Source organism: Podarcis erhardii (genome assembly GCF_964252035.2).
Source record: "Podarcis erhardii genome assembly, chromosome: 11".
Classification (NCBI taxonomy): Eukaryota; Metazoa; Chordata; class Lepidosauria; order Squamata; family Lacertidae; genus Podarcis; species Podarcis erhardii.
This window is the reverse complement of record NC_138501.1, coordinates 39,946,613-39,961,743: the sequence shown is the minus strand read 5'-3', so window position 1 is coordinate 39,961,743 and position 15,131 is coordinate 39,946,613. Positions and strand designations below refer to the sequence as shown.

The window sequence follows — 15,131 nt, the reverse complement described above, 5'->3', positions numbered from 1 at the left end:
ATCCATCACACTGAATATGCCTATTGGCTTTTAATGGTATTTCAATTGCTTCTTTTATTTCTTATGTTGTATTACAGGCATTCTGTGTTGATTTTGCCACACATCCTACCATTTTTACTTTGTGCTCATAAAGTAGTATGAATAATTATAAAACAACATGGAGGCAGGGAGACCCATTTTTGGTGCTGGATGCAAGATGGGTGAATGGCTTGGAGTTCTGAAACCACCACAAATGTCTACCAAGTGCTTAAGATGAAACTTTTCAGTGCCTTCAACAAATGGTTTGGGAGGACCTGAAATGGCAACATTGCAGAAATTGGGCAAGCACAGTTCTGGATGGAAAATCCAGTTGTACGATCAGGATATAAACACTTTTTTAAAATTGCAATTTTTCAATCTCATTAGAGAATTATTCGTGACCTGGAAAAAGTATTTATTATTTGTGACCTGGAAAAAGTTAGCTCAAACTAACTTTTTTTCATGCAAGGATTTGGAGCATTTCATTTAGGCTGGGACAAGAAAGAGACAAAAGTCAGTGAGCATCCATAAGCTGCTTTTTCTCCGTGAGTGTGTTTGTGGCCCTCTCCAGATGCTGATAATTTAAATTTGATAAAAGCTTAGTGGCCTTGCAGAAACAGACACCTCTGAGAAGTAAAGTGTTTTGAAATGAAAGGTGACAAATCTCTTGAACTCTGAAATAAATTATAATCATGGTTTTTTTCAAAATGTTTTGCTTTATAGTTCAATAGAACCACACTGCTTTGATGTGTCTACCCTGGGCGCAGAATCCTGCCCGCCACCTCCTCCCTTGGAAAATGGATATGTGCAAGTAAGTGAAGCACAATGGAATGCCGTCCTTATGCAGGTTCTCTGCATAGATAAGAGTAGTAAAATTTAGGTTGCAGTTCTGTGCACCTCTAAGGTAGCCCATGCGGTAACCTCCAGATGTTGTGGAACTATAATTTCCATCAGCCAGCATGGGCAGCAGTCAGGGCTGATAGGAGTTGTAATAATCCAAACAGGACCTGAAGGCCACCTGTAATTCCCACTTGCCCAGGAGTAAGCCCCATTGAACTTAGTGGAACTTAACTTCTGAGTCCATATGTTTGTACTTTGATTGTACTACAGTGGTACCTCGGGTTAACCCAGAAATAGTACCTCGGGTTAAGAACTTTGCTTCAGGATGAGAACAGAAATCGGGCTCCGGTGGTGCGGTGGCAGCAGGAGGCCCCATTAGCTAAAGTGGTGCTTCAGGTTAAGAACAGTTTCAGGTTAAGTATGGACCTCCGGAACAAATTAAGTACTTAACCCGAGGTACCACTGTATATGGATTTCATATATGGATTTCATTGCTGGTTCACTGGTTTATTGAGGCAGTAAACAAGTTTACCTAGGCATTAATATCCTTGTCCTGGGCCACGATGCTGGTCATTCAAAAATGCAAACAAATAATTCTATAACACTGCATATTTTGAATAATTATGTCAGAATTATTCAAGCATGTAAGAATAGAGAGGCATCCTTCCACTCAGTGACCCTCAATTTTTCTACTTTTTAGGATGCTGATTCATCCTATCCTGTGGGGAAGAGCATCATTTACACCTGCAATAATGGATATGCTGTTGTGGGGGACCCGGTGGTGACCTGTGGCGAAGGCTTGAGTTGGACCGTTGGACAGATGAGCTGCCAGAGTATGTATCTGTAAGCCTGGCTGCAAAGTACAATTCACCATTTACATTTGCGTGCCCAGGCAGAGACCCCCTGACCCCAGGCAACACTCGGGTGGAATAATGACTCGTGACAACGTGTTATGGGATTAAAATTTGCCACAACTTTATTAAACTTTCAGATGTAGGAAGACCTTGGCTTAGGCATTGGTCGTTTTATCCCTCCCAGTCCCCGGCCCAGTCCCCCCCTCAACACAACCCCTCAACCCCTTTAACGGGGAATGCTGGGATCGCTGCTGCAGGGGGCGTGTGTCACCGCTTTACGCCCCCCCCCCCAATTTAGGTAAGATAGACTAAAGGATTCCACCCAAGACCTTTAACTGCCAAAGTTGTGATGTTTTGCTACAGAGAAGGCAAAAGCTGCCAATGCAGGGAAATTCCTTCCCGGTTCTTCAAGAGCAACCATTGTAAGACTGTAGCAGTGCCTTGATGAGCTATACAGAACTGGCTAAATTGACATACAAACTGCGGGACAAGGACAACTGTGACTTTAAGGAAGAATGGGAGCTTTTTACAAATTATCTAAAAAGATAGCAAAATGAACTGGACTCCTTGGCAGGTTTTGAATAAACATGCACAAATTTATTGGTTGATAACATGATAGACAGATAACTTAAGGATACGTATAATTTTATAACATGCAGAGAACAATGTGTGCTGAGAAATCAGAGAGAGGAGCTGAGGGAAGTCTTGAGGGGGGAGGGAGGGTTTGAAGGGGGGGAAAGGGGAAAATAATGAATATGATATGTTTTGACAGTGTGCATGTTGAAATTGTTAATAAAAATATTTTTAAAAAAGAAATAAACATTAGTATAAAAAATAAAAAAGACTGTAGCAGTGCCTGCATACCTGTAAAGAAGTAGTTAAAGGTAAAGGGACCCCTGACCATTAGGTCCAGTCGTGGCCGACTCTGGGGTTGCGGCGCTCATCTCGCTTTACTGGCCGAGGGAGCCAGCATACAGCTTCCGGGTCATGTGGCCAGCATGACTAAGCCGCTTCTGGCGAGCCAGAGCAGCGCACGGAAACGCCGCTTACCTTCCCGCCGGAGCGGTACCTATTTGTCTACTTGCACTTTGATGTGCTTTCGAACTGCTAGGTGGGCAGGAGCTGGGACCGAACATCGGGAGCTCACCCCGTCGCGGGGATTTGAACCGCCGACCTTCTGATCGGCATGTCCTAGGCTCTGTTGTTTAAGCCACAGTGCCACCCGCGGCCCTAAAGAAGAAGTTAACCTGCAATAAAAGGCCTAAACGAAAGGCAGGTAGGCTGGGTGAAACTCTGGAGCTGACTAAGAGCTCCCATGTAGGCTCCGCCCCCCTTTATGTTTAAAGAGCGGACCCAATCCTTATTGTTCCGTTCACCTGGCTCTGCCTCCCCAACCGTGATTGGCTCTTTGAACGGAGGTTTGGCGGGAACCTCAGGGTTTGTGACTTGGGGTTGTGGTCCAGGAGCGCTCCGCCGGGAGTCATGTAGGACCGGGGTGCTGTGCGTGGGCACGAAAAGGGCACCCTCCATTTGGGGAGCGGTCATTCTATGCCAGAAAAAGATGCCGTTCTTAAATTTCTGTCATACAGCTGTTCATGACCATTGCCGAAGGAGATGAGGAAAGGGAGTAGCAATAGTGTGGTGTAGTGGTTAAGAGCAGTAGATTTGTAATCTGCTGAACTGGGTTCGATTCCCCGCTCCTCCACATGCAGCTGCTGGGTGACCTTAGGCTAGTCACACTTCTTTGAAGTCTCTCAGCCCCACTCACCTCTGTGCGGGAGGAAGGGAAAGGAGAGTGTTAGCCGCTTTGAGACTCCTTCGGGTAGTGATAAAGTGGGATATCAAATCCAAACTCTTCTTCTTCTTCTTCTGGGTGACTGCTGAGAGGTAGCATTTGTTTGCACCTCACAGCCCTCAAGGGCTAGGGATACAAATGTGTTTTCATTCTTCCCTCCCTCTGGATATAGTCCTGACACAGCTCTCCCTTGCCCAGTTTATCTTCGGGGCAGGGCCTTAATGTTCACCCTAATGAACCAGCCCCCACAACTTGGTTCTCCTCTTTATTCCCTAGAAACGGCTTGTGTCTTGCCTGCGTTGGAAGGAGGACTGAGTGCGGACCCAGTGAAACCATTGTATCAGATCGGAGAGAAGGTAAAGCTGTTGTGCCCAGAAGACACGCAGTTGGAAGGAGCAGCTGTCCTTTTGTGCGAGCCCACCCTGAAGTGGTCTCCTAACATCAACAATATCCAGTGCCGGAGGAGAGGTATGTAGTTCTAGGACTCTTTTTTGGGGTGCACTTGTAGCCTGATCTTTCTTTGGAAACTTCAGAGCAGCACCTGTGGGCCTCCAGAGAAGCATTCCAATATCCAAACTTAACTGAGCATGTTAAGACCAGATCAGTTTTAGCCATTTAACAACATCCTGCACCGCAAAAGCTATTCACTGGGTGCAGAGACATTAACTGGATTTCAGAGAATCTTCTCCCATTTGAAGGAAGGCAAGTCTTGTCACTTTTGCCTGTGTGGGATCAGTGTTGTTTTTCTAGAAAAAGAGGTGCCAGAACTCACTGTGAACACCTCCTTTGTTCTCTTAGAATGGCAATGGTGCTCACCTGAGAGGTGCTGGAACTGAGTAATAATAATAATAATAATAATAATAATGATGATGATGATGATGATGATGATGATGATGATGATATATTATTTATACCCCACCCATCTGGCTGGGCTTCCCCAGCCACTCTGGGCGACTTCCAACAAAATATTAAAATACAGTGATCCATCAAACATTCAAAGCTTCCCTAAACAAGGCTGCTTTCAGATGTCTTCTAAAAGTCTGGTAGTTGTTTTTCTCTTTGACATCTGGTGGGAGGGCGTTCCACAGGGCGGATGCCACTACCAAGAAGGCCCTCTGCCTGGTTCCCTGTAACTTGGCTTCTTGCAGTAAGGGAACCACCAGAAGGCCCTCGGCGCTGGACCTCGGTGTCCTGGTAAAATGATGGGGGTGGAGACGCTCCTTCAGGTATACTGGACCAAGACCGTTTAGGGCTTTAAAGATCAGCATCAACACTTTGAGTTGTGCTCAGAAATGTACTGTTCCTTTGAGTTCCCCCTGAAAAAAGCCCTGGGTGGGATGATGATGATGATGATGATGATAATAATAATAATAGCAATGCCACCAATTTGGAGTCAGCTGGTAGGCTTAACTCCTCTCTTTCCCTCATTTTCAATGGGAGAAGGTTGAGTTTCAGAGCACTATAGTGGGCACTTGCTGCAGCATCCAAGGGTCTAGGGGAACTACATTTCCTCTGCTTCCCAGCATTACTAAATTGTGCAGCAACAATGCACCATAGCACCCATGTCCTCAGTCACAGCTATGGCATTCCTTGGACGCCCCCGCCCCCAACAATCCATGCTTCTTTTCACTGGTAAGTTGCACAGTGTGAGAGGAGGAGGAGGGGGTGTTAAGTTGTGGGTTGACATAGCAGACGACACAGCGATTTCTCCAAGTAGCTCTTTATTTCGTAAGCTGGAATAGAACTGACTGCAAACAGCTCAGCCGGCCTGCTTTTATAGGCAGCCGGCTGTCAACATTGTAGCAACAACAGCCCAGAGTTCCCGCCTAAAATAACTGACGCGGACCTGAGGGAAAACTATCTACAGACCTGAGTGAAAACTATATACAGTATCCCCCTGCTGGCCCAGGGTGAAACTTCACTACATAACAGGGGAAGAACTCCAGAGAATGATGCAGCACAGAATGGGGGAGGTATATGATGGATTGATGGATTGATTAAATTTCTATACCACCCTTTCTCTGAAGATCCCAGGGCAGTTCACAACATAAAAATACAAAATGAAAACACAAAATATGGAACTATATGGAACTGGCAGAAATGACTGGCAGAATCCGAGACCAAGGTGAAGTGTTGGTGTAAGAAGATTGGAAAAAATTCAAAGTTTATTTACAGAAACATTGTAAAATTAAGGAATGTTAGAAGGTTGTTGGAATGAAGTAATGTGGTTTTAGCAGAAATGATATAAAGGATTAGGATAAAATTGATTTATTAATTGGTGAAAGACAAGAATTACAGTATATTAAGATAAATTATTAGGATAAAAACAAAGCTGGAAAGGATTTGCTGAAACATCTAATTGAACTAGAATACAAAAAAGGGAGGTGTGAGGAGGTCAAGGAAATAAGTAAAGGAAAGAAAGCTATGTAAAGGTCTGATCTGTTTTGTTTTTTTAATTGTTTGTTTGTATTTCTTATGTCTTTTTTATTTTTATTTTTTATTGTTCCTTTTTGTAATTTCCAAAATTTGAATAAATAGTATATATATATATATATATAAACAAAATACAGAATAAAACGAGAACAAAAACAAACCAGTGACACCCCCCCAAACACATTTAAATGGCCATAAAAAGTCCAGTCAGCCCAACGCCTGGTTATGGAGAAACATTTTTCACCTAAAGATATGTAACAAAGGCACCAGGCAAACCTCCTTGGGGAGAACATTCCACAGATGGGGAGCCACTGCAGAAAAGGCCCGTTCTCATGTTGCCACCCTCTAGAACTCTCACCAAGAAGATGGGCCTCAGATGATGATTGCAGGGTCCAGGTCAATTCATACGGGGATAAGCAGTCCTTGAAGTAGAAGCATAGTTTGGATTTGATATTCTGCTTTGAGACCCGAAGGAGTCTCAAAGCGGCTAACATTCTCCTTTCCCTTCCTCCCCCACAAGCACTCTGTGAGGTGAGTGGGGCTGAGAGACTTCAAAGAAGTGTGACTAGCCCAAGGTCACCCAGCAGCTGCATGTGGAGGAGCGGGGATGCGAACCTGGTTCACCAGATTACGAGTCCACCGCTCTTAACCACTACACCACACTGGCTCTTTTGTGGTCCTAAGCTGTTTAAGGTTTTATAGGTCAAAACCAGCACTTTGAATTGGGCCGAGAAATTAATTGGCAGTCAGTGCAGTTGGGCCAGGATGCAATATCTTGGCCACTGAATTCTGCACCAGCTGAAGCTTCTGAACTTCCAACTCAGTGCTAAAGCCCCTGCTTTGGACGCAAAAGGTATCAGGAAGGACTCCAGCTTGAAACCAGTTTCTGCCATTCAGTGTCAACGATACTGAGGCCAATGGACTGACTCTGTATGTGACAGCTGCCTCTGTTTCCAGTTATGGATCCAGTTCAGAAGGTTTGGGATTCAATTCAAAAGTATATTGGGAGGAGGAGATACCTATAATTTGGCTCCAAACTTCCCCTCCCCTCCTCATTTTGGAATTTGCCCCATGACTGCTGCTAGATCAGGGTTAGCCAACGTGATGCCCTCCAGATGCTGTTGGACTACAAGTCCCATCAGCCCCTGCCAGCATAGCTAATGATCAGGGATGATGGGAGTTGTAGTGCAGCAACATCTGGAGGGCACCGCGTTGGCTACTCCTGTGCTGGATGGTTAAATTCAGCCCAAGGTTGTCAGTTGTTAACCCTTTCAGTACCGTGTGGGCAGAGAAAAGCATCAGTGATGAAGAAAGAGAATGCCTTTTTAAAAAAAAGTTCACAAAAGAAATGAGTTGCCTTAAAACAGGTATATTAAAAATGAATGGGCTGCATTAACTGTGTTTGTGAGAGCTTCTAAAGTAAACATAATTGGCCTTTTTGAGTCACGGTACTGTGAAAGAAAAAAATCAATAGATTTCCCCCTCATTGTAAAACCAGAGGGAAAAGACAGGTCTAGTCGCTCCAGAGGCTGCAAAGGAGGAGGTTTTTAATTATGTTTTGATGGATTGGGATTACATTTCAAGTAGAAATAACTCAGGACCGGAGGTTCAGTAACAGAAAAGGCCACAAACAGGCCAGTCATCAAGCATCAAATTTGTGCAGTTTCTTTTCCTGGTCCTTTGGTGGTTGTCCTTCTGTATTGCTATGTGCGCCCCCAATCTCCAAGAAATCTCAGGAGTGGGGACTCAGCACGCATCTCTTCTTGGAGCAAAGGTCACCGGAGTCTTATGGTGTCTTTCTGATAGATGGTTTTGTTTACAGGCTGAGCGTAGGCTAGAAGGTGCACAGCATTAGCATTCGCAGCCGATCTTCCTTTCCCATCAGGTTTCTAGCAGGGCCATCAGTGCCATTTCTCTGGATTCTTGCAGAAAGCAAATCAGACCATTGTTTGTTTTGAGCTGGCTGGCTGTTCTCCTTCCACACTTGTTCCCAGCCCAGGGAAAGAGAGGGAAACTGAGGCCCCATTCCCAAACGGCTTTCCTTCCAGCAAAGCCCACCGACTGAGAGGAACCTAGAACGCTGCCTTATAGCGAGTCAGACCATTGGCTCCATCTCATTCATTGTGCTGATTTGCAACTGGGCCAGCTCAAGGTGTTGCTATCAGTATATAAAGGCCTTAAAAACCAGGGGGCCAGTTTACCTGTGAGATCACCTTGCCCCATATGCGCCCCCTCGGCCGCTTCGATCAGCGGAATTGACACAGGTACCACATAACACCCTTTCCACATTTGCGAGAATTCAGTCTTTTAGTGTGGTTGCACCTACCCTTTGAAACTCCGTGCCTATGGATATCAGGCAGGCACCTTCACTGTGCTCTTTTTGGCACCTGCTGACAACACCACCTGAAGGAGCGTCTCCACCCCCATCGTCCAGCCTGGACACTGAGGTCCAGCTCTGAGGGCCTCCTGGCGGTTCCCTCCCTGTGAGAAGTGAGGTTACAGGGAACCAGGCAGAGGGCCTTCTCAGTAGTGGCACCTGGCCTGTGGAACGCCCTCCCATCAGATGTCAAGGAAATAAGCAACTATCTAACTTTTAGAAGACATCTGAAGGCACCCCTGTTTAGGGAAGTTTTTACTGTTTAATGCTGTATTGTGTTTTAATATTCAGTTGGGAGCCACCCAGAGTGGCTGGGGAAACCCAGCCAGATGGGTGCGGTATTATTATTATTATTACTATTACTATTACCATTACTATTACTATTACTATTATACTATTGTTTTGACAAGCCTATCAAGAGATGTAGGAAGTTGATGTGCATTTCGGTCTGCTTTTTAGTCTATTGTTGTTTTAACTTTTCAAAAGTTTTGCATCAATTTTTGTTTCCTCAGTGATCGTTTTATTGTTTTAACTCATTAGTAAACTGTTTTTGGTCAGGGGTCCCTTTACCTTTAAACTGCTTTTAGGTGCTTTTTTTTAAACAATCAAGCAGTGTATAAATTTTATGAAATAAATAAAAGATATCATTGTCTATGCTGACTGCCAGCAGCTCTCCAGAGTTTCAAGCAGGGGTCATACTCCCAGCCCAAATTTGGAGATTGAACCTGAGGCCTTCTGCATGCAAAGCAGATGTCCTGCTGCTGAAATGTGGCCCTTCCTGCCGAACCCACATAACACTTGGATGATCTCGACGTCTTACCGAACACGCTAACAGAGTTAAAAGGGCAGTGTTCGAAATTAGCTAGGAGCCAGGTGCATTTTGTGACTGGGGATTGTCAGAAGGGAAGAGCGCTTCGAGAAGCCGTGTATGGCTGCGGAGACTTGATAATAAATTTGCTGATGGTGGCACTGAGATCACAGGAGAGGAAATGCCTCGCCACCCTACTCCAGAGAAAACAAAGCAGGAAGGAACATTGTCGGCTCTGCCAGGGCTATCAAGATAATCTCTGGCCGGTCTGCTCATTCCATATCTTTACCGTCTGTTTCTTCTTTCTCCTCAGTTCCCAGCACAGATACTGGGCCAGCTGCCCCAGAATGCCAGCCATGGGAGAAAGCCCAACAGGCAAAATGTGTGTGTAAGATGCCGTATGAATGTGGGTGAGTTGCCATAGGTATCTCATTTCTGTTAGAAAGCTAAACCCTCCAAGGGCATGAGCCCATGACAGATTAGGAAGCTTTGGAGAAATAAAGTGAGTTTTGCTAGCAATAAAATACCATTTTCTCAGCCCTGTCCCACTTTAGTCCGTTTCATCTTTTTACCTGCCTTGATGGAGCTGTCGTTTGGTATTAGTAGAGATATAGCTTGGCTAAAAGAACAGAAAGGGGAAAGAGGGCTTTGGTTGTGTAAAATAGGGAGAGAAAAGGAGACAAAAAACATATATTCTGGAGATTTGGAAGTGTGGCAGCGAGTTACCTTAGATGCTGCAGGGACCTTTTTCTAACAAAGGCAAGTGAGCATGTGAAATAAAAATGGATGGTTTTTATTTGGGGGATGCTAGTCAGATAAGTAATAAGTAATTTGATTCCCTTTTTCTGCTGAAGCTTTGGAGAATTCATCCTGTGATACTGGCAATCTCTGTCAAGTAATATATGCCCAACCTGACATTCTTCTTTTAAGTTTATTCCTTAGGGCCCCTCCAACATGTCATTGGCGGGTTTATACTGAACTGTCCACACATCATTATTTTGCTGTGTGGACTGTAGAGAATTCTGGTTGATGGGAAGCATTTGGCTTTGTGGGTCACAAATTGTGCAGGCTGTCCCCGTTAAGCAGGGATAGGTAACCTGTCACCTTTCAGTTTTTGTTGGGCTACAACTCTCATTATGCTGGTTGGTGCACACTTAGGACAGGGGCTTTTCAGTAGTGGTCCCCCAATTGTGGAATGCCCTCCCTATCGAGGTGTGCCTGTTTCCCCTTTTATCAACTTTCAGGAGGGATTTGAAAACATCCGTGTTTACTCAGGCATTTGGTGACTGAAGAATACTGTTCCTGCCAACCCTGGGATCATGGTTTTTAACCACAACTGCTTTTAGGGTGTTTTAACTTGTAGGTTTTTAATTCTTTTCGGAATATTTTAACTGTTTTGAAATGTTTTTGCTTTGTTGGTTTTTAGAATGTGTTCCGTTTACGAGGTATAAATTCAAAAAAATATAAAAAATCCCATTTGCTACGCTTGCTGGGGCTGGTGGGAGTTGGTGTCAAACAACACCTTGGAAGGCCGCAGATTCCCCAACCCTGCTGTAAATTTCAGCCCCCTGTCAATAGTGTGATTTCCTGCTTTTCCTCCCAGCTCTTCCCTGGACATCTGTGCTACAGACCAAAGAACCAAAAGAAGCACATGGCTAACCATCTGCAAGCTACATGCATTGGAGTGCATGGGCAGGCAGTATGCTTTGGTCAGCAAGGAAACCTGCAGGACTCCTGCTTCATCCACAAGACCTTGTGGCTCATGCCAGCTGTGGGAGACATGTCATGGTAAGAGGTTTCCCCAACATCCTTCCCCATCCAAATCCCCGACCACATAGTTCCATTTGTGGGTGCACTTGCTCCCCACCCCACCGTGGTACTTCTAAATGCGATTTACTGGGAATAGCATGGAACGAGCTTGGATTAAAGAAAAAAAATATGTGGTTGACCTTCTAGATTTAGTGCAGAGTTATCTTAGGGTTGGGATGTGGGTGGTGCTGTGGGTTAAACCACAGAGCCTAGGGCTTGCCGATCAGAAGGTCAGCGGTTCGAATCCCCGTGACGGGGTGAGCTCCCGTTGCTCGGTCCCTGCTCCTGCCAACCTAGCGGTTCGAAAGCACATCAAAGTGCAAGTAGATAAATAGGTACCGCTCCGGCGGGAAGGTGAACGGCATTTCCGTGCACTGCTCTGGTTTGCCAGAAGCAGCTTAGTCATGCTGGCCACATGACCCGGAAGCTGTACGCCGGCTCCCTCGGCCAGTAAAGCGAGATGAGCGCCGCAACCCCAGAGTCGTCCATGACTGGACCTAATGGTCAGGGGTCCCTTTACCTTTACTATCTTAGAGTTACCCTCCCCAGATTTAGCTGGGGCATTTCCTGTGTTTCTGGCAAAGAGCTTCAGAACTATGGAGAAGGAAAATTAGGATTTGTTTCCAGAGATGAGAGCAAAGGTTAGCAGTAGAAGGAAGTTTACAATGGTGGTCTTCAAACTTACTTTTCTCATTGATTTGCTTGATGAGGAATACCAATACACCCGCACTGCAGGGTTCTAGGGAACATTCTTTGAACCAAACTACAAATTATGTTCACTGTATAGAAGGGGGTGTTTTTCATTTAAAACCCTTTTTCATTTAAAATGCTTTGATTTAAAACTTACCCAAGGCTGAACAACTTACTGAGCAGCAGATAAAATACAGCTTACAACAATTTTAACACATGAGCTATTGCTGCAATCTGCTCCGATTGTATATTTTATCTTTATGATCTCTGTTTTTATTGTGTTATGTTATGTGAGCTGGTCTTTGACCGTAATAAATGATATATCTATCTTAGCTTACAACAGTAATAAGATAGAATATGACACAAAACCCCCACTGCACCCATGTAATTCATTGATGGCTCCTTGTACCCCACATGAATTTTAGTCTAGATTGCTCCCTCTCCTACACACATACACTGGCAATTTGTGCAAAACCAAAACTTAACTGCAACCCTGCACTTCAAAGGAGGGGTGGCTCAGGGCTAGATCTGTCCTTGCAAGCTGCAGGAAGTGGCCTGCCAGCTTTGTTTGCTGATCATTTCAGGAGATAATGCACTCTGCCAGATATTTGCAGAGTGATCTTTAAATCAGCACCTGGGGCAGACCAAAGTTATTGAGCTTTTTTTTTTAGGAAATCAAAGTTGCCGTGCCTCACTGAACATTCCCATGCCGCCCTAGCGACCCCTGTGGTGCCCAACACTCCCCCCCCCCCCCGTGCAGAACTTAGAAGTGGGCTGTGTGACTATGCCAGATACTAGAGCACTTGGACGTCAACTGACCAATATGGCTGATCCCATAGGTGGCAACTCCACCATTTAACTGGCTTATTTACTGAAAGGTTTGCTATCTTTTAAGAGAGGAAAGAGGGAGAGGTTGGGTGGGTAAACTGAGAGAAAAGCTGAGAGAAGAGAGAGACTGAAAGAGGAAAACAGAGGAAGTTGGACAATACAGTACAGTGGTACCTCAGGTTACATACGCTTCAGGTTACAGACTCCGCTAACCCAGAAATAGTACCTTGGATTAAGAACTTTGCTTCAGGATGAGAACAGAAATTGTGCGGTGGCACTGGGAGGCCCCATTAGCTAAAGTGGTGCTTCAGGTTAAGAACAGTTTCAGGTTAAGAACGGACCTCCGGAACGAATTACCGTGTACGTAACCAGAGGTACCACTGTATATGGTTAAAGATTTGGAGTTCCATGATTGAGATGACTAGAGGACGCCTCTGCTGCAAGTTGATGCTTAGACTGGTTTTGAAGAAGTTGAAGATGACTGTGTTTTGCTTGGTAGGTCTTTAGCTGTCTCAAGCCAGCAATAACCCACAACGCTTATTTCATATTGTCTTAAAGCAAGCAGATGGACTGTACAGAGCCAGACTTTGTCAGCCAATCTGAAATACTCAAAGGTCATGACTTATCTTGTATCAGTAAAGTGGGAGAGAGGCATCTAGCTGAGATAAGGAGAGGTGCATTGTTTAAACATCAGCCCCCCCCCCCTTGCAGAAGCAGCTGTCTCCAAGAGACTCTGGGAGACGGTTGAGTCCCGCTGAGGCTGTGTACCATCTGCCTGAGCGGCTGAGCTTCCCCAAACCAGCCCCAAACCTTGCATTTGGTGCTGGGGAGGATAAAAGGAACGCCTGCGAAGTTAGCTTCTTTTGGTCTTCCTGTAGCTGCTTGTTAATCCAGATGGTTCGGTGAATTACTGTCTCATTCACTATTGTTTATTTTTTCTCATTTGTGGCGGTTGTTTAGATCCAACCAACCAGTGCACATGCAAAGAAGCTGGACAATGCGGCAACACAGGAATAAGCATTTGCGTTGAAGTGGAAGGAAGGGTCGCGCAGCAGACCATGACTGAATGTGAGGCTGGCGTCCTCAAGTGCCAGGGGGAGAACATCACTGTTGTTAGCATAAGACCATGCGATGTACAAAATCCCTAGTCTATGTTTGCTTATTGCACTAGGATAACCACTCGGTTTTCCAGTGTGTTATACACTGTATTACATTACTGCTGCAACCTTTGGCCAAGTCTCTCTGGGCATATAACTCAGTTATGTATACTTGTTGGTTTTTGTTGATTACCTTTGTATATTATTGGAATTTTTTTAAATTTTGTTTTATCTACCCTGCTTAGGAATCATTTGATTAAGCAGTTTATACGTTCTTCTAAATAATAATAAAAAAAAGTAAGGGGTCAGGAGTGGAATGAGGATTATTAAAACTAGCAAAATGGACGTAACTTTGTAGGTGATATGGGAAGAAGAGCCTTGTTTATTTCAAGGACATATGAGGGGAGTGCATTCCCCCCCCCATGGCTGTCATAGAGGAGCAGCCCGCCCAATGTCAAACACAGGATAGATTTTATTCATACTTCAGATGTGTACTTAAGTATGGCACTTTACATTTTCCTGTGGTGGTAAATGGCAACTGTTCATAGTATGGGAGAAAGTAAAGGAGGACATCTGAGGAAACTAGTTATGTGCTATTAAATTGTTCTCTGCACTTACTGACTCACACATGGAAAACCAGGCCTCCCTCCTCTTCTTCTCTGGTCCCCTTTGGGAGGAAGGTTCAGATATAAATTTAATAAATGCCCAAGAATATCTCCATAGGCTCACAGTTAGCTCTGCTTCTTGACTATGCCAGATACTAGAGCACTTGGACTGACCAAAATGGCTGATCACACAGGTGGCAACTCCACCATTTAACTGGCTTATAATAATATATAAATTTAATAAATGCCCAAGAATATCTCCATAGGCTCACAGTTAGCTCTGCTTCTTGACTATGCCAGATACTAGAGCACTTGGACTGACCAAAATGGCTGATCACACAGGTGGCAACTCCACCATTTAACTGGCTTATTTATTGAAAGGTTTGCTGCCTTTTAAGAGAGGAAAGAGGGAGAGGTTGGGTGGGGAAGAAAGAGAGTGAAAGAGGAAAACAAAGAAAGTTGGACATACAGGAGTTCCATGATTGAGATTACTAGAGGACCCTTCTGCTGCAAGTTAATGCTTAAACTGGGTTTGGAGAAGTTGAAGATGACTGTGTTAGAGTATGGCAGTGCATTTTGCTTAGTAGATCTTTAGCTGTCTCAAGCCAGCAATAACCCAGAACACTTATTTCATATTGTCTTAAAGCAAGCAGATGGACTGTACAGAGCCAGACTTTGTCAGCTATCCTGAAATACTCAAAGGTTATCTTGTATCAATAAATAATGGTTGTTGTGTTTGTTTGTTTTTTAAAAAAGGCTGTGGTGTGATTCCTGTTCATAATCCCCTCGGAATTGTTTTATCACTTGTTGTTTGCCCCCCTGGGCTCCTTTGGGAGGAAAGGTGGGATATAAATTAACTTCCCAGAATGCCTTGGGGGTGATGCAACAGATGTAGCCTTACTCTTAAGACAGTACAGTCCTACCTTGGATCTCAAATGCCTTGGCTCCCAAACAATCAAAAATCAAAAGTGAGTGTT

General features: G+C 44.6%; 1 protein-coding gene across 1 annotated transcript in view; it reads left to right on the top strand.

Moving 5' to 3' along the window:
• C7 (complement C7) overlaps positions 1 to 13,834 on the top strand; it is a 45,228-nt gene extending 31,394 nt beyond the window's left edge. Inside the window, exons 13-18 of the mRNA XM_081881433.1 lie at positions 742 to 829; positions 1,559 to 1,691; positions 3,784 to 3,975; positions 9,439 to 9,535; positions 10,729 to 10,913; positions 13,413 to 13,834. Coding sequence (XP_081737559.1) covers positions 742 to 829; positions 1,559 to 1,691; positions 3,784 to 3,975; positions 9,439 to 9,535; positions 10,729 to 10,913; positions 13,413 to 13,600 — 883 coding nt within the window. The 3' untranslated portion in view covers positions 13,601 to 13,834. The remainder of the gene's footprint in view (positions 1 to 741; positions 830 to 1,558; positions 1,692 to 3,783; positions 3,976 to 9,438; positions 9,536 to 10,728; positions 10,914 to 13,412) is intronic.
• Positions 13,835 to 15,131: the final 1,297 nt, after the last annotated feature.